The sequence below is a fragment of the Danio rerio genome, chromosome 20 (assembly GCF_052040795.2).
Source record: "Danio rerio strain M-AB ecotype USA chromosome 20, GRCz13ab, whole genome shotgun sequence".
Classification (NCBI taxonomy): Eukaryota; Metazoa; Chordata; class Actinopteri; order Cypriniformes; family Danionidae; genus Danio; species Danio rerio.
In genome coordinates, this window is record NC_141040.1 from 7,121,737 (window position 1) to 7,141,247 (window position 19,511).

General features: G+C 41.5%; 3 protein-coding genes across 5 annotated transcripts in view; 1 reads left to right on the forward strand and 2 right to left on the reverse strand.

The window, feature by feature from the left end:
* dsc2l (desmocollin 2 like) overlaps nt 1–19,511 on the reverse strand; it is a 1,349,056-nt gene that overhangs the window by 1,000,565 nt on the left and 328,980 nt on the right. The gene's annotated exons all lie outside the window — the stretch shown is intronic.
* The window catches only part of tns3.2 (tensin 3, tandem duplicate 2), an 817,627-nt gene that overhangs the window by 416,673 nt on the left and 381,443 nt on the right, over nt 1–19,511 (forward strand). The window lies entirely within an intron of this gene.
* Nucleotides 1–19,511, reverse strand: part of adcy1a (adenylate cyclase 1a) — a 122,260-nt gene that overhangs the window by 81,425 nt on the left and 21,324 nt on the right. For both annotated transcript variants that reach the window (XR_015517680.1, NM_001168349.1), the window contains 1 exon segment: nt 967–1,085. Coding sequence is in view for 1 of the 2 variants with exons in the window: in NM_001168349.1 (NP_001161821.1) it covers nt 967–1,085 (119 nt within the window). In the remaining variant the exon portion in view is untranslated.

Genomic DNA, 19,511 nt, shown 5'->3' on the forward strand with positions numbered 1-19,511 from the left:
TCATTCTTAAATGCCATTTTTAAAACTAAAATGTACTGGTGTAAACGGGGCCTAAGACAACACAATGACACCAAAGTGTGTGTCTTCAAAAGAGATTAAAAGCCATATTGGATGGAATAACATTTGTTTTTCTGGCTAACTGACATTTACTGAAAAAACTCCATTAGACCATGTGGTTATTTGAAAATTTGAAGTTCTCAGACTTTTATAGAACAACGAAACAAAATAGTTTAAAAAAAAAGTCCTACATTTTTCAGTAGGTCTTTCCATAGCTTTGTAGCCATAAAGTTAAATAAAAGAAACAAAAACTAGTATAAACATACACATTAAATCATCTTGAAGCTGCTTTGAAGGTATTCTGAGTTTGGAAACCACTGATCTACAGTCATTAGTACTGCAACATGTCTCACTCTAAACCTACAGTACATCTCAAAATGAATCGAAACTGAAGCCGAAACATCTTCTACAGATCTTTCACTTACAGCCCACTCTTGGTCTTTGATCTGAATCTGCTCATGGAAAAGTTGCTGGAATGCATCATCTTTCACACACAGATCTCTTGGCTGGAGCAGGTCTTTGGGCTGCCATATGTGTGTATGTGTATCTGCTATTGTGTCAATTTGCCCCCAGCTCTCTCTCTCTCTCTCATTGGTGTCTGCTGGGCGCGTGTGTGGGCAGTGTGGGTTAATTGAGCAGCTCTTGAGTTGATAGCGCCAGCGCTGTGGGCGCCGCACATGCTGTGCCAGCTTTGGTTGCGAGCCAGACTCTGCAAGTTAGACGACTGTGCGTGAGTGGAGAGTTGTTGACTCTTATTGACTCACTGATTCAGTATTCGCAATTACAGTTTAAGTACAATGGAATTTGATGTTGTCTGTCTAGTCAGTAAATGCAGTGCTCTCGTCGCTCATATGCTCGGTAAGTGTGGGTTTCCATCGATTGTTGAAATAATCTCTCTTGCGCTCGTACCTGACATTGTCGTGCCGCTGGATGTAGATCTTGTGGAAGATTCTCTCTGGTGGCTTCAGGAAGTCCTCCTTCATCTCCATTGCAACATTTCTGGGCAGCAGGCTCATCAGGAGGCGTTCCTGTTGATTATATTTGCCGTTGTTTTAAAAAGATTTCAGTCTACTTTGAAAAGCATTAAAAAACTAAATATGCTTATGTCTTTAGAATTCACTATAACACTTTATTATAAAACACCATGCGTTAACTTAAGCTAATCAAAATAAAATTAAGAGAGTTCAAGATGTCAGCAGAAGCCCTACAGTGGCTTGGGTCTTATTTGGAGACAGCAATGTGTGAGGGTCAATGTGGTGAGGTCATCTGTGCGTTCTAACAATGTGGGTGTCCCTCAAGGGTCTGTTCTTGGCCCGTTGTTTTTTTACAATGTACATAAATGATCTTCCAGATTGCTGCCCAGGGCCCGGTTTTTCTAAAGGTTTAATCCAGATAAAATTGATCCGGATTTAGTAATCCTTTTTTTGTGATCCATGATCACGTAATCCATATTACTTTTTGAGATAGTTTTTCAAAGCAACATCGGATTGGATCAATCTGATCCAGATAGGAACTTTTCAGGATCACTAAATCTGGATAACCAGTGCTCAAACAGGATAGGAAATCACGATGTAGAATTAAAGATATGTAAAGAGCAACAAGTAGAATACCCAGTGTGGGGTCAATAACATTATTTTTATTCGAAATAAAAACACACACATTTTTCAAAAACTAAACACAAGAAAACCCCCAGAGCAGTTCGCTCATCTGAGACCTACAACACGCCCATAGGCAATCTGGTCTAAAAAAGGAGGCGTGTTTTGGTGCTCTGCTATTTTGAGAAACTGTAAATAGTCTGTTCTTTAGACCAGAACAAAGTCGGTCTATTGTCTGGCGCAGAGTGCGCCTCGCTTATACGCTGTTTAATACGCACAAGATGTAGAGCAATACGCAAATATCTTTACATATGAAAAAGATATAAAATATTAAGGATATATATAGGATAATAAGGATATATATAGGATACAAATATAAATGATTAAAATATTACAAAACATATTAATTTCTAGCCAACATGAATTTAAAAACCCCTGCCTTCATACGTTCTTCATCTCGGGAGGCTTTTTCAGTACATTCAATTTGCTTTTGTATAATGTTATTATTATTAGCAGCCTCATTTATTATATCCATATTTATATTTGTTTTATTAAAAACAAGCTTAGATTTGTCCGCCTGTCAGGTTTTAGACCATATGGGGCACAGCATGTGTATTTGGATATAACTCAGTTGTTTGAACACACTGTTCATTTATTCGTTTGCTGGAAATTAGAACTGAATTTAGAAATAGTTTTGAAACAAATCTTTGCGCTTAACAAACAAAATTAATTATTTATAGGCTAATTGATGTCTGTGCATAAAAGGTTTCCCTATCCACGAGAGCGAAAGAGAAAGTTAATAATTTATCTCTGTTTAACTGTTTTCTTGCTAATGAAAAGCTCAGTTTTTACACTTAGACTTACTTTACGTCATGTAAATAGCAAACGCGCTTAGGGCGTGACGCAACTGGCTCTTAAAGGGAATGGGAGATGAGACTCTGATTGGTTTATTCTCAAAACACACCTATAACTCATTAAGAAAATAAACTTAACCCTTTTAGACCATGCGCCATGGCGCAAAGTGGATTTTCCCATCCTTTAAACAGCAAAAATGCATTCTGACACGCCCTGAAAGCGTTTGCGCCCTGCTTTTTGTGCATGGGCCGTCAAAATAGAGCCCTTAATGTCAAAAACTTCACAATAATTTTAGACTTCCTCGTCTGATCTGGAGAGAGCAGCTTGTCAGAACGTAGCTTTTAGGAGGCGGATCTCAAGTCTGGCCTTGGTTTGCTGCAGTTTGGTCAGAGTCAGTTGTTCCTCTGCCAGATGAAGCTGTGCTTCTGCCCTTTCAGTCTCCTTTTGCAATTGTTGAAAGTGATTTAAAAAATCAGTGATTGCCATTCTTTGCATTTTTATTTATTTTTTGTTATTCTGTAATCATTGCATGCATCACTAATAAATGTTCTAAAAACAAAAATATTTTCAGAATTAGAATTAGAATCAGTTTTATTGCCAAGTGTGCTTCACACACACAAGGAATCTGTTTTGGCTACAGAAGCTTCCAGTGTACATAAAGTGACAACACAAAATAAATATGAGAAAAAAGATGATAAACATTAAACAGAGATGCAGTTAGTCCAGAAATCTGGATGTTGTTTTGTATGTACAGATTTGTTATAAATATACTGGTTATAAGGTGCTGTGTACAAATGCGAATGTAGAAAGTATCCCATTGTATATTGATAAAAGGTGCTGTGTACAAGTCCCCACAGTTGGGGGATATTTAACTGTTCATAAGGTAGATGGCCTGAGAAAAGAAACTTCTCCTGTGTCTGGCTGTTTTTGGGCTTGGTCCTCTAAAGCCATGACCAGACGGTAACATTTCGAGTTCCATTGTGATGAGCAGATATGAACATACATATCAATAAAATAAAATGGATTGTTTTTGGTCAATTTTGACAGCTGTTTGGGGGATTATTTTATGAGGCTAAACTCTTTCTACTTTGCTATACTGAAAGGCTGAATACATTAAAGCTACCTAATCACTGTAGCCTGATGGATGAACAAATACAATTAATATCTTTTAAATAAAAAGAATATATTGTAAGACACTACATGATCCAAATACAGCATTATTTATAACGTTTTTAAAGTTTTCTTTGCATTTTGGGCATTAAAACCATGCTGAATCTACTCTTCTGATGGGATCAGTCGAATCTAGATTTTTTGGATCAAAGTGATTCAAATCCTAGAAAAAAAAAGGTCTGAAAAACCCAGACTAAAGGTTTGATGCGGATCTAAACCAAGATTAGATTACTTGACTAATGCAATTATGTAATCCATTTTTTTTCTTTTGAAAAACCCATTTTCAAGATTAGATCCAATCCGTTATCTAAAATTCTAGTGGATTACTTCTAAAAAACCCAGCCCAAGGGTTAACTGCCAGTTATATACAGATGCAGATGGCTAAAACACCATCGGGCAGGTGAGCAACTGACACATAGATGAAAGTCAGGTGAAGAGGGGCAGGCGGGAACAGAAAAATCCAGGAGAAATGTACTGATGAAGACAATTAGGCCTATGCTACAGAGTTAGAAAATGTCAAGTAAGAAATGCAAATATAGTGACAGTTACATTGGTTTCGGGTTAACAAGGTGTTTTTTCAAGGAAAATTGAAAAAACTGCAGAAGAAGAAAAAAAGGAGGCACAAAGGAGCAATAGCTTTCATCTGAAAAAGTTGAACTATTGGTTTCCTGGGTACACTGCAGCATCCACCAAGAAGCTCTAGCGATGAAAAACATGCCAGATTAACTTTTATCTGTATTTAATGACGCTGTGGAAATTGTCAACTTCATAAAAGCCGGTTCATTAAATTCAAGCATTTTATTATTATTATTTTTAAATCGCGTACACAGAAAATATACGTATTTAGTCATTGTAGTTCAAAATGTGGAGTTTAATCAGGAGGAGGCCTCGGGAAAGACCCAGGACACGCTGGAGGGACTATGTCTCTCGGCTGGCCTGGGAACGCCTCGGGATCCCCCCGTAGGAGCTGGAGGAAGTGTCTGGGGAGAGGGAAGTCTGGGGTTCGCTCCTAAAACTGCTGCCCACGCGACCCGTCCCCGGAAAAAGCGGCAGAAGATGAATGAATGAATGAATGATGAGTTTAATCGGAGAAAGGGGTGCTTGACAGGTGTCAAATATTAGAAAGAGGTGCACACAGCAAAAAGTGATGCAAGCTATCTTTCATTTCAGTATTAGCAGACTGTTAAGTTGGAATTAGTAAAATAAGTGAACACGTACTTGCAAAATTCCTTAGAGTAAGCAAAGTGTCTGTGCATCAAAATAATGTGTTTAGGAACACTTCAGGAATTCTCACTGTTAACAATATTATTATTTGTTTATTAGGGATGTAACGGTATCAAAATTTCATGATACGGTAATACCTCGGTATGAATGGCACGGTACGGTGTTTATTGAATCATTTAAAGGAAAAACAAAACTATTGAAGAGACTCAAAAAAAGGGCTAGAATGTTCAGGTTACCTCAACACTGAACAGATCAATGACATACAAATAATCCATCTGTAAACTTTCAAGAACTTAAATTATTCAATTTTAATAACAAAAAATATTAAACCTTGTAAAAAAAACACCACTCGAAAGGACAAGCCATGAATGAGATAGAGGTCTCTTAGTGGTACAAGTCAATGTCTCCATCAATCTGAGCTGTGTGCTGTATTCTGCTGTCCCCTTGACTAAAAGAATCCCCATCATGTTAGTCGTATTCCCCGACTTGTATTTCAGCCCAGTCTGGCAGTGCCTGCATACCCTTTTTTCTGTCACCTTTTCTTCTTTCTTGTTTCTATTCAGAGAGAAACTAAAATGCTTCCACACATCTGATTTAAAACCCGATTTAGGTTCGACCATTTTTAGCTCTTTTTCTTTGCCGCTACTAGCAGCACTCTCCATTTCTGCGGTACTGGATCTGTAGCGACAAGAGACCGCAAAGGATGATGAAAATTGTAGTTTCCGATACCTCCCATTCGCTCCATTCGCCTGAGCAAACTTTTCACCAAAAGACCTATGATTTTATTGAGTCACAACCACAGTAATATTGAAAGAAATTGCTATTGCGGTATGACGGTATTTACAATATTGTTACATCCCTACTGTTTATTATTAAGATATTGGCTGTTCATTTGTACTTATAAAGGATGATCTTATTCAGCGTTTCTAATCCTACCTAAACCAACCATAATAAATAATAATAAGCAGTGAAATATTAGTTTATTCAGCTAAAAGCCTTAGTTAAGTGTTTGTTATTAGCCATAAAATAAAGTGTGACCACTTAGTTACATAATCAACACCATTTCAAAATAGCGTCACCAAATTTACAATCAACATGGAAATTTTCAGGGAAAACCAAGGACTTCAGTTGACCTTTACATCATGACTGAACAAAAAAACAAAACAAAAAAACAACATTTAAATGAGTCTGATGGTCAATAAGTGTTCATTTAAAACCCTCTGTTATCTGTTACGCATGTGTTTTATCTCATGAGCGCTCTGATAGCTGTAAAAAGATTTCAGTTCCTATGCAGCATTGGAGTTGGTTGACATGGCAAAGGTAAGTTTCTGTGGAAACGCATACAGTTGATTGCCAGTCCATGCGTTACTAAAAGCAGGTGATAAATGGCTTGTTGACGAGCAAACCCCAGCGAGCAGAGACACCTGTATTAAAAAAGCCAACGAGTCGCTCTGCCGCTTGCCTTCAATCTAATGTTCAGCTAAGAAATGGGTTTAGAGCATTATTTTGAACGCATAGAAGAGAAGTGATTTTAAAAGTTGGAAACACATCGATTTAAACGTTCATTAATCTGTAAATATACAGCATGTATAGGTCAGGAAGTTCTCAGAAGATCACGTTATCTTAAATTATACATTTTAAAGTGCTTTTTTAAAGGTTAATGAGGAAGTATTAGGTTAAAAAGTTGTTATATATATATATATATATATATATATATATATATATATATATATATATATATATATATATATATATATATATATATATAACAACTTTTTAACCTAATATGCCTTCATTTACCTTTAAATTTACTATTTACCATAAACCTGCCAGAGCTGAAATCTACCCGCATTTGGCAGGTTGGCAGGTGTTAATGTAAAGCCCTGTATGTATATATATATATATATATATATATATATATATATATATATATATATATATATATATATATATATATATATATATATATATATATATATATATATATATATATACAGGGCTTTACATTAACACCCGCCAACCCGCCAAATGCGGGTAGATTTCAGCTCTGGCAGGTTAGACAGACACCTCCACTAGCCACTTTGGCTGGCTGGAAATCATTTTTAAATTGTAGTTTTCTTAAGAGCAGGGTTCGACAAAAAGGATGACAGAAATATTCCTGCAAATGTGATCTTAGAATCGAGAAGCAGCACGACTGACAAAAATAACTGTCTTCGTGCGAGCAAAAAAGAAGGTAAATACCGGACGAGAGCATGATCACTCGTGCGCAAAGGTGTTGTGATGCGCGCGACTGTTAAAAAACGTGCGCGTTCCCTTTTACTGACGCGAATCCCGTGCCTAGAGGAAGCGCAACTGGTGCGATCTGTTCCCGTTAAAATAGACTGGACAAAGAGTGATGATCATGCACCCACAGTCCTGCTGCCTTCGAGAGCTCAAGATGGAAAAAAAACACATATTCTTTTGTAAGCAGCAGCAGTTACTGCTTTTATTTGAATTATTCTTTGAACAGATTAACAGGTCTATATTAACCATGTGCATGTGATCATCCTTTTTTTATCAAACACAGTATGTTTCACCTGCTTTCTTTTGCTTACAGTTTTTTTGTTAATTTGGTTTAATTATATTTTTTTTTAATAACATTGCTTTAATGGGAGATTACTCCCCGTTTATGTGTAGTTAACTGCTGATTTGGGACTTTTAGCCAGGACAGATTACTATGCATATTTTAGATACATGACAGTACTTCTTTTTTTAAATTTAATGTTTTTTAAGAAAAGTTTTGTTAAATTAAAAACTGCACCTATGACGCTATATTTACTTGTTTTGACACATTAAAACATTGTGGCTAAGAAATACTTATTTGGAGTGGTCAAAGATAAATTTGGTAAATCCTTAATTTTGAGCTCGAAAGGTCATGTGAAATAAAAACTGATTGCATTGCGACAACCCATTTGCTCATACACACTGAGCAAGCTAATACGCAACACACACAAGAGGTTAAATGAATGAGGAGGCATGTGGACATGACACAACATCTAAATCAAGTCATCTTAGCATGTCAGTCAAATTTATGCATATAAAATATATTTCACAACAACAAAAAAAGTGTGGCTAGTGAAAATGGCAAGTGGCTAGTATTGTTGAAAATCTACCAGCCACAGTGGCTGGTGATCAAAAAATTTAATGACAAGCCCTGTGTGTATATATATATATATATATATATATATATATATATATATATATATATATATATATATATATATATATATATATATATATATATATATATATATATATATATATGTTTTTTTCTTTTTTATATAAAATTATGTAAAAATAAAATAATAATAGTATAAGCAAAAAAAAAATGTTTCCTAATAAATAAAGGTTTAAAATGAGCATTTTCTCTGAGCAATTAGTATAAGAAAAAATGTTGGATGTGGGCCTTCAAAACATTTTCAGAGAAGGAGATGGGCCCCGAAGTGAAAAAGTTTAAGAACCCCTGTTGTAAAGCATTACTTTTAAAAGTAACTTTCCCTAACACTGGTGCCAATGTTATTAGCCCCCTTAAGTTTTTTTCTCACTTGATTGGCTACAGAATAAAAAACCCTGTTGTTCAAACTCAGAAAAGCTAGTCCATGCTTTTATGACTTCTAGGCTGGATTACTGTAATGCTCTGTTTGCTGGCTGCCCAGCATCCTCTATTAATAAACTTCAGCTAGTACAAAATGCAGCTGCCAAGGTTCTTACCAGGTCTAAAAAATATGATCATATCACCCCAATTTAATCCTCCTTACGCTGGCTGCCTGTTAAATTTCATTTTGATTTTAAAATATTGCTACTTACCTATAAAGCTTTAAATAATATAGCTCCTGTTTATCTAACCAACGTTCTGTCTACAATCAAACCCGCTCTTTAAGATCTCAAAACTCAGGGCTTCTGGTAGTACCTAGAATAGCAAAGTCGAGTAAAGGAGGTCGAGACTTCTCATTTATGGCCCCTAAACTCTGGAATAGCCTTCCTGAAAATGTCCGAGGCTCAGACACACTTTCCCAATTCAAAACTAGATTAAAGACCTATCTTTTTGGTAAAGCTTAGCGGTATGATACATGAATGTGCTCCACACTGGTTTCTGAATCTTGTTTATATACACTATGAACAGCAGCTACGCTAATTATTCTCTTTATTCTCTATTTCCACCTCTGGATACTCATCCCGAGGCCCTCAGAGACTATGCAGTCAATCCAAGACCGGCGACGAGATGATCCCAAGGTTCCATAATCCTGGACCAGGCCGTATCCTGAGCAGCTGCTATGGTGGTCATGGAGGAGCGGAGAGCATGTGAATGATTCCTGTGACACTCACGGGACAGACGAGTCTTCGCTGAGGTCCAGAATTCTCCAGCCTCCGGCGCCTAGAATGCAGCTCTGCACAAGATGTTTGGCCATAGGAGAAATGGTCGTGCACAAGTGAGCCTGGTTTCTCTCGAGGTTTTTTAATTCTTCACTTTCACCAATTGGTGAAGTTTATTCCCCACCGCTGTCGCCACTACCTTGCATGGTTCAGAATCCGCAGAGCTGGGACTCAATGGATTTGCTCCTCAGTGTTTGGACTCTCAATATTGAATTTTAAACCACACTGAACTGAGGTAAACTGAACTGAACTTAAACACTGAAAACTGAACTGACACTGTTTCAATTCACTTTGATTTCCTATTTGAAGCTGCTTTGACACAATTTACATTGTAAAAGCGCTATAGAAATGAAGGTGAATTGAACTCAATTAATGACTTGGCTAATTAACCCAAAAACCTAGTTACGCCTTTAAATTGCACTTTAATCTGAATACTAGTATCTTGCAAAAAACTTAGTAAAATATCATATTTTGTGATCATTGCAAACACAAATAAATTAGATATTACTGATATCACTCTACTTCACAACTTCATCTGTCCCAGAAACTCCCAAACTTTTCAAATCAATGCATTAGCAAAACATTCATGTTCATGGAGTTAAGTTGAGTGCACATAAATGAAAGATGACCTGCATGCTCAGATGTACAAATTAGAGATCGGCCCGTGTTGTGCATGCACATGTATCTGTGAGTGTGTGTGTGTGTGTGTGTCAGAGAGAGAGAGAGAGTTGTGCGGCACAGCCTGGTGTGATGTATAGAGTGGGTGGTGTTACCTTCTATTCAGGGAGTTTGTTGGGTAGGAGGTGGATGAGTCATGTGCAAACAATTATAACCAATTTCAGTCGCTAAGGAACAAGGGGAAAGTGTCCTCTTCGCTTTAGTTTGCACGAGTGTGTTTTGCATCTTTCCGTCTTAAACCCCTCTCCACTTCATTTATAAATCATTCAGTAATTATCCACTGCAATCTATCCGGAGCTCGACGAGGGAGATAAGTTATGCTAATGCTGCTATTTGATTCACTTTCTTTATCATTGATATAATCCACGATGACAGTTAGAGATGAAGCCGTCTTACTGGGAAATATAGCAGGGCTGTGGATCTCGCTTGCTCCAGTAGGTTTGAATGAGTGCGATACTATTTGCTGTGTGTGCCTTTTTAGCCAGAAACATCCGTACTGCAAAAATGCCAACAGTTCGAAGTATAGTATTTTTTTTTTGTTTGTTTGTTTGTTTTTTTTGACGATTGGGTTTATAGTGTTGCTATATATATAGAGAGATGCATGAGGAGGTTATATTGACCAATTAGTCATTGTGAGAGTATGGCAAAAATCCAATCTCGATAATTATTTTCCATACTGAGCGATAGCGAGATGTATTTCAATATGAGTTGTTAATGCTTCCAGATTTAAAAAAAAGTACTCCAACAATGACTAAAGCCACAAAAAATAGAGGGTCCATCAAATGGCAAAACATTATCAGCTCTTAGATCATTATAGACCATTTCAATGTGGTCATGTCATTGGACCATGAGCATTTACTGCTTGTTATCAAGCTATTTCATAACTGTAACTAGAAGTAATTCAATCATAACTTAATGTTAAAACAGCTATCATAAAATTGGTTATCAATATGTGGCTCTTTTTGGATTCTCAGAAGCTATAGAAATTAAAAATGTAACACAAGGAATACGTTGGGACCATTGTTTAGTCCAGAGCTTATCATTGTTACTGACAAATTTTATCGCAATTCGATATAATATCGTTTATTGGCCCAGCCCTAGAGTAAACCCCACTTTCCTGCCAAGAGGCGGTGCACTAATAGGCACAGCTACTGCATTTTCATTATTAAATAGTGTTTAAGAATGAAAACATTATAATGTAAAACGTCTACAAAAACGTCTACAATGATGCTCTAAACTGGGTGGAGTAACTACTTCTTTAGAAAAGAACCCCATTATTTCTTTGTGCAAATTATATTGTTTTAAAAGCACACGCATTTAAAAAAAAAACAATCCACTGTTAGACTTGGTAAAAACATGCACTCGCTTTCCATATTAACTGAAATATACAGTTGAAGTCAGAGTTATTATACCCCCAAAAATATTCATCCCTCTGTTTATTCCCCCCCCCCCCCCATTTTCTGTTTAATGGAGCAAATATTTTTTTTAACTCTTTAATAACTATAAATAAATAAATAAATAAGTGATTAAATAATAATATTTAACAACTCTTTTTTAATAACTGATTTATTTTATCTATGCCATGATTACAGTAAATGATATTTCACCAGATATTTTTCAAAACACTTCTAGACAGCTTAGAGTGAAATTTAAAGGCTTAACTAGGTTAATTAGTTTAACTAGGCAGGTTAGGGTAATTAAGCAAGTTATTGTATAATGAGGGTTTGTTCTGTAGACTATCGAATAGATATTTAGCTTAAAGGGGCTAATAATTTTGTCCTTAAAATGGTTCATAATAAAAATTAAAACTGCTTTTATTCTAGCCAATATAAAACAAATAAGACTTGCACCAGAAGAAAAAGTATTATCAGACATATTTAAGACATATCTTAAACATATTTTGGGAAATATTTAAAAAAGAAAAAAAATCTAAGGGGGGGGCTAATATTTCTGACTTCAACTGTATGTAAATGGCACATATAGGGCCTATGTTTGCTTTACTAATATTATTGAGAAGTTAAACATTACATATTCTATTCTAAAACATATCACGTACAAAAGCTAACACTATTCTAATATCATTTATAAGTCATATAAATAAATAATGAGGCTATTTATTATAAAATTAAATGTAATATTTATTATTTATTAGAAATTTAAAAAATCCTACTTTAAAAATAATAATGATGTTGATGATGATGATGTTGATGATGATGATGATTATTATTATTATTATTATTATTAAGTACGATATTGTTTATTTATTTATATAATCTTTTTTTTTAAAACTACTTTTACAATTTGACACATGTAAACTACAGCAGAAAGTTTTAACCAGCAGGCCCATGTCATATACAGTACAGATACTTATTAAATAACCCACTATGAATTAAAAGAATTAACGTATGCTTTTTGTTTTTTTTACAAGCTTTGGAGACGTGACATAAATTCCGCTTTTAAATAATAGGTCACCTGTAGCTTTCGCCATGACGCTGTGTTCAAAATAACATCAATGTTTTTAAGGTGCACTGCGAAGGGAGCACAATTGTAAACATGAAGATCGCTAAAACTGGCCTGTAAAAATAGTTTGAAGCAAATTACACCTAAGAGAGATGACCTGTATGCTTTTTTTATTTTTTATAATTCCAACTTAGAATGTTAGAATGTTTTAAATGAATAGGGCATAGGGAGATAAGTGGGAATAGCACACAGCCAGGAACTCTGTTTCTAACTACAGCTCTAGAGGTGTAGTTACGAGTGCTCAAGTTTGTGCTCATGAGTGCTTCAATGTTCATTGAAGTGGCGGATTTGAGAAACGGCTAATCAACAAACTATGTTTGTAACGACGGAACTTGCAACCTTAGTTAAATAACGATGATTTTGGGGAACAGCTATAGTCCACACTATACAATCTAAAATGAATGATCTGTGATCGTTCATGCTCACTGGGCATGATGAACAGATGCTTGTATTCATACTTGCAGTCTATTAGTTTTGTAATGGTCATATGAAAGGAGCTGTATATATAAAAAGCTTGTATTTCAGTTTATTTATACTGAGAGCACCAGCATTTCCCTATTAAAACAACATCTTTAGGATTGTCAAAATGCTGCATTTCTGTAGGTCATAGGTAGTGTAGATGCCAGGTGGTAACACAATCCCTACTCCCATGCCTGACAGGATTTTCGAACAACATGCGGCACAAGATTCCAGCGAAAAGCTTTAGTCTGTCTGCATCAAAAGCCACCCAACATGACAGAAACATTTACAGTAAATACCAGCCAATGCACTTGAAATGAAATGGTAAAGGCTTTTAATCTAATTACTACATATTAAACCTCTTTAACAATATTAATAGGCTACTGAGTGATGTTGTTGAGTCACAGAATTTCATTTTCAAACCGCCTGCTAGTTATTTTACTTTAAAGATCTGCTGCTGCTTTCAGAATGGCAATAAATGTCACATACAATGATATTTAAACTCACATTGGGAGCATTTAACACTGAATAAAGCACAAAATCTGAGGTAATCATTATCACATTAGTAGTCTATATGCTGTTGGTTCTGCTGACACATTGCGGAAACAGAAATCTTGCACAATGCCATTATGGATGATTAGAACAAAAACTTCTTTTAGTGAAGTTTCACAAACTACAGTCATTTCGAGAGAAGCATGTGATATGATTGATCGCTGTTGGTCTCTCATCTGTAATCATTGGTAAGCCAATCAGATTTCTGCAAACTCACTATAAATAGCCTATCAAGCATTACGCCCTTATCTTAGTTTTGTTTTTTTGAAGATTCCCCACATCCACCCCATCTCCCCCTTTTCATCCTTTACCAAGAGGAGCTCTCGAGAACTACTTGATTTTGTACCCGTTTACATCAATTATCTCTGATCTCAGGGTTCTCTCCTGGGACAGCATGCCAACCCTGCTATTATTATCAAACAATATCAATTTCAAATAAGTGTGAACTCTTAAAATATGGAAAATATCGCTTTTATCGCAGGATAAAAGTGCACTGCGTCACTTGTAGTCGGAAAACGGTGTAAGGCACCAGATTAATTACTGCTCACAGAGTAGAACAACAATGGTTACATTGGCACTATTCACATCTGGTATTAAGATGTGTTTTTAGCTATCAGATTATAAGTGGACAAAGGATTCACATCCCGGTTCATGCCTGGCATTTAAATTTGTCTCTTTTGTCAACTTTCAGCCACTTTTCTAATGATGGAGGGTCTGTGGGCTTTCTCTGATCTTTCAATGTAATACTGTGAAATCTAGCAGAATTTTCAGTCATTCATTTTCTTTTCGGCTTAGTCCCTTTATTAACCAGGGGTCACCACAGAGGAATGAACCGCCAACTTATCCAGCATCTGTTTTATACAGCGGATGCCCTTCTAGCTGCAACCCATCACTGGGAGACATCCATATACTCTCATTCACACACATAAACTACGGCCAATTTAGCTTACCCAATTCACCTATAGCGACTGTGGGGGAAACGTTCGAGGTTACTAAAGTAACCCTTCGTTCCCCGAGGAGGGGAACGGAAGCACTATAAGTGGATTTGATTGTAAAATCCACGCATTGGGAGGTTCGGTTCAGAAGCTACTCGTCTGAAAGAGTATTGAACGGGCCAATTAAGAATGAATTGGCAGCGCAAGCCTGCGCAGGTGAGCGGCATAAGCAATCAACTGAGTATATAAGCTCACCTGGCGCAGCAGACGCTATCCTTTTTAAGCTGAAGAGACTTTCAACAGCTAAGGGACAGTCATTATGGCGACGGAGTATAGTGCTTCCGTTCCCCTCCTCGGGGAACGAAGGGTTACTTTAGTAACCTCGAACGTTCCCCTTCGGGGGGAACTTCAGCACTATAAGTGGATTTGATTGTAAAATCCACGCATTGGGAGCCCATTGAAAGCGCCATAATGACTGCACCTTACCAACACCCCCGATGAGGAGATAGTCAAGCAAGCGTGACGCACCCACATCATGGGGGGCGCGGTCCTCCAACGTGTCCCTGGCCCTAATTTATCCTACTTCAACAGAAGTTTTACGGATTTATATATATTTTTTGGGAAGTCGTGAGCATCTAGATAATTCTAGGAAAATACGACAGTACGTTGGGAAGCGTGCAATCCCGATAGGGAGGACGCTGCGGAGGCCATCCGTTACCCAAGGGGGGATAGATGGCAGAATTTACATATGGACTAGCCCTAAAAAGGGGGAGTACGCATAGCAAAAGAGTGGTTAGCGGGGAGGGAAGACACGGGTCCGCCCAGGGGGGGGGGGACTTAACCGTGGCTGAATAAGCATATGGGATCGCCTAGTGGGGACCACGCATAGCAGGCACCTTTACCCAAAACGCGGGCTGACCAGCGGGCAGACCTACAACGTAGTGGGCCAGCAAGTGACTCCTCCGCTGAGTCAGTGCTGGGGGCCACGGAGGAATCTGCAGGGCTCACCTGACGGGGAACTTTACTGACAGATAAAAAGGCGCACGTATCTCCGTGTTAGGGAAAATGGCGCAGCAAGCGTGTTTCAACACCCTACCGAATTGTTTCCTCAATCACCAAGGGTTACCTAATACCCTTGAGGAAACCGGCTCCACTCGCAGATTGTAAAACCTTGCAAATATGTTGGGTGTCACCCAGCCCGCAGCTCTACAGATGTCTGTTAGAGGGGCGCCGCGTGCGCGCGCTCGAGAGGATGCGAAGCTCCGAGTGGAGTGCGCACGCGCTCTCGGGGGACGCGGCTCATCTCGGCTCTGATAGTGAAAGAAAGGCATCCACAATCTAGTGGGAACTTATTTCGGTACGGCACTTCCCTGCTGCCGACCGCTATAACAGACGAAGAGCTGCTCAGATGATCTAAACTCTGAGTGCGGTCCGGATAATACGCAAAACGCGAACTGGACAATAAATAAGGGCTGGGTCTGCCTCCTCCGAGGGCAGCGCTTGCAGGCTCACTACCTCGTATTAAAACGGAGTGGTAGGAACCTTGGGCACATATCGCGGGCGGGGTCTCATACGTGAGAGAAGCCAGCCCAATTACAGGCACGAGTCACTGACCGAAAAATGCCTCCGGGTCCCCGACCCTCTAATCGATATCAACGCGACCAGCAGAGCTGTCTTCAGGGACAGAAAATACTGAGTCGAGGATCGAAGGGATCTGACGCGGCTTGTGTAGCGAGGGCGAGATCCTAAGAGGGCATGAGAGGGGGCGGGGTGGATTAATTCGCTTAACGCCCCTGAGGAACCGGATGATGAGGTTATGCGTTCCCACGGTGCTGCCAGCCACCGCGTTATGAGAGCGGAGATGGCAGCCACGTAACCTTGAGTGTGGAGGGCGACAGCCTGCTCTCCAACTTCTCTCGGCGTAAAGAAAGCACAACGCTGATCTGGCAAATTACGGGGGTCTTCTCAGCGAGAGACACACCATTCAGTGAATAGACTTCACGTCAGGGCATAGGCGCGCTCGGGGAGGGGGCTCTAGCCCGAGTGACGGTATTAGCCACCGCAATCGGAGGTTACCTAAGTCTTCCTCGCGTCTAAAAATCTCTTCAAAGATCGGCGAGGGTGCCAGGTGGTGCCCTGTCCCTGAGAGAGTAGGTGCTCTCTCGAAGGGACTGCCAGGGGAGGGCTATCGCGAGGGAGAGCTCTGACATCCAGGTCCGGTTGAGCCAGAGGGGCGCAACCAGCAACCTGTTCCTCGTCCTCCCTGACCATGCACAGTAACTGCGCGAGCAGGCTCACTGGGGGAAACGCGTATTGCGCGTGCCCCGAGGCCAGCTGTAAGCCAGTGCATCCGTGCCGAGAGCACTCGGTCAGGGAAAGAACAACTGGCAATGAGCGATCTCGGGGGAAGCAACAGATCGATCTGGGCTTCCCCGAATCGCGCCCATATCAGCGGAACAGACTCGGGGTGGAGTCTCCATTCTCCAGGACGCAAGGCTGCCGTGAGAGCGCATCGGCTGCACGGTTGAGCTTGCCTGAATATGAATGGCGTGCAGCGATTTCAGCCGCGGATGACTCCAGAGGAGCAGACGGCGGGCGAGCTGAGACATGCGGCGAGAGCGCATACCCCCTATACGGCTGATATACGCCACCGCCGCCGTACTGTCCGTCCTGACCAGCACGTGTTGCCGCTCCAACACCGGAAAAAAACGGTGGAGAGCGGGGAACACTGCCAACAGCTCCAGGCGATATGCCAATGCAACTGGGTACCTTTCCACAGGTCCGCAGCCGCATGCCCGCAACGCACAGCCCCCCAGCCCGTGTTGGAAGCGTCTGCTGAAACGACAACAAGACTGGACGCCTGTTCTAGAGACACCCAGGCCTGTAGGAACGAGGGGTCGCTCCAAGGGCTGAGGGCGCGGCGACACAGCGCAGTAACAGAGACTCGGTGTGCGCGCGCGTACCATGCGCGTCTGGGGACTCGATCGTGAAGCCAGTGCTGAAGTGGTCTCATATAGAATAATCCGAGCGGCATGAAGCGGCTGCGGATGCCATATGCCCCAGGAGCCTCTGAAATTGTTTCAGTGGGACCACTATTTTACTGTCGAGCTCTCTCAGACAGTACAGCATCAGCTGAGCGCGCTCTCCGGAGAGGCGCGCTGCCATGGTGACCGAGTCCAGCTCCAGCCCGAGAGAAGAGATCCTCTGCACGGGGGCGAGTTTGCTCTTTTCTCGGTTGACCTGAAACCCCCACAGGTGGAAGTGCCAGAGCACTTTGTCTCTGTGCATAATCAACTCTGTGCATAATCAAAAGAGAGGGCAATTCAGCCAGTCGTAAAGAAATTGAGTATGCAGATGCCCGCGAGCCGAAGGGGCGCTGAGGCACCCTCCGCGGGCTTGGTGAGGACCCGCGGAGACAGAGAGAGCCCGAAGGGGAGGGCTTTGTATTGCCAAGCTCGACCTTCAAACGCAAACCGCAGAAACTGTCGGTGGCGAGGAAGAGTGGAGACATGGAAATACGCGTCCATCAGGTCTAAAGCTGCAGACCAACCCAGAGGACGAACGCACCGGAGGATGCGCTTCTGCGTGAGCATTCTGAACGGCAGCTTGTGCAGGCAGCGGTTCAAAACGCGCAGATCTAGGATTGGCCGTGACCCACCGCTCTTTTTGGGCACGATGAAGCGTGGGCTGTAAAACCCGCTCTCCATCTCGGCTGGAGGGAGCGGCTCGATTGCATCCTTCGCCAGGAGGACAGCAATCTCCTCTCGCAAGACAGGGGCGGACAGGGGGCTGACCCTGGTGAATACACACCCGTGACTTGGGGGGCCGTTTCGCGAACTGAATCGCATAGCCGAGTCTGATTGTGCGTATGAGCCACCGCGAAGAGCTGGCCCGCGCTAACCAGGCAGGCAGAGCTCTCGCTAATGGACTCATCGCTACAATCGCTGACGTACCAGCAGTGGGGCAGCGCGGAGTGGGTGTGCTGATCCGGGAAGCTCGCGGGTCCCACGGAAAAGCTGGAGGTGAGATATTTGCTCTCACTCCAAACCCGAGCTCCGGAGGGGAGGCTCGAGGGGTGGGAGAAAGGAGACCGTCCTCCCAGCGCTCGTGAGCCACTGGCGAAACGCACCGAATCTGCAAGCTAGAAAGCATAGCGTCCCAGACTGGCAGATTTCGGGCTGTCACATCTGGGGAAGTGAAAAGTGCCCTTTCATAATGTTTTCATGGCAGTAAAAAGTGCCGTTGGAAATGGGGCCCCGCCCTCCAGCGGGGAAAGAGCAAGTTCCCTCTTCTCCAGATGGCCTGTCCCAGGGGCGCTTCGCGGTCCGTTGCCGGACTTAGCGGCGTTCTGGGCAGGGGGGCTGCCTGCTTCCGAGGTGCCCGACGCGCTCGCTTCGCCTTAGGCGTGTGCGGGGGCGGAGCAGCTCTCGTAGGCGGGCGCCTTCGGCGAGGAGCAGGTATGAATGGCACGGCGGGCGGAGCGGGCTACGGACCGCCGATAAGACATCACCCACCAACTGCTCTCTCACCGCCTTGAATTCCTGGGTGAATTCACAGACAGTGTCGCCGAACCTGGCTGGGGATATGGGGAAGTCAAGAAAGCGGACTTTGTCGACTTTGCGCATATCAGCCAGGGGTGGCGCTCCTGGACCACTAATGTGGACATCGTCCTCCCCAACGCACACGCAGCGGACTCAGTAGTCCGAAGAGCTAAGTCGGCGGCGGTGCGAAGCTCGTAAGCCTGGGTTGGACCCACCCTCGTGCAGCTCGGCCAGCGCCTGCGCTTGGTAGCGCTGGTAGGTGGCTATCGCATGCAAGGCGGAAGCAGCCTGGCCCGCAGCTATGTAAGCTCTAGCTCCGAGGGAGGTAGATAACTTACAGGCTTTGGATGGGAGACGAGGCGGACCCCGCCAAGAAGAGGCGCCGCGCGGATTTACCGCCATCGCGCACTCAACCTGAGGAATCGCCACATACCCCCTGGCTGTTTCACCGTCAAGAGTGGTTAGGGTGGAGGAACACGCAGCACGAGCAGAAAAAAGTGCTTTACAAGACC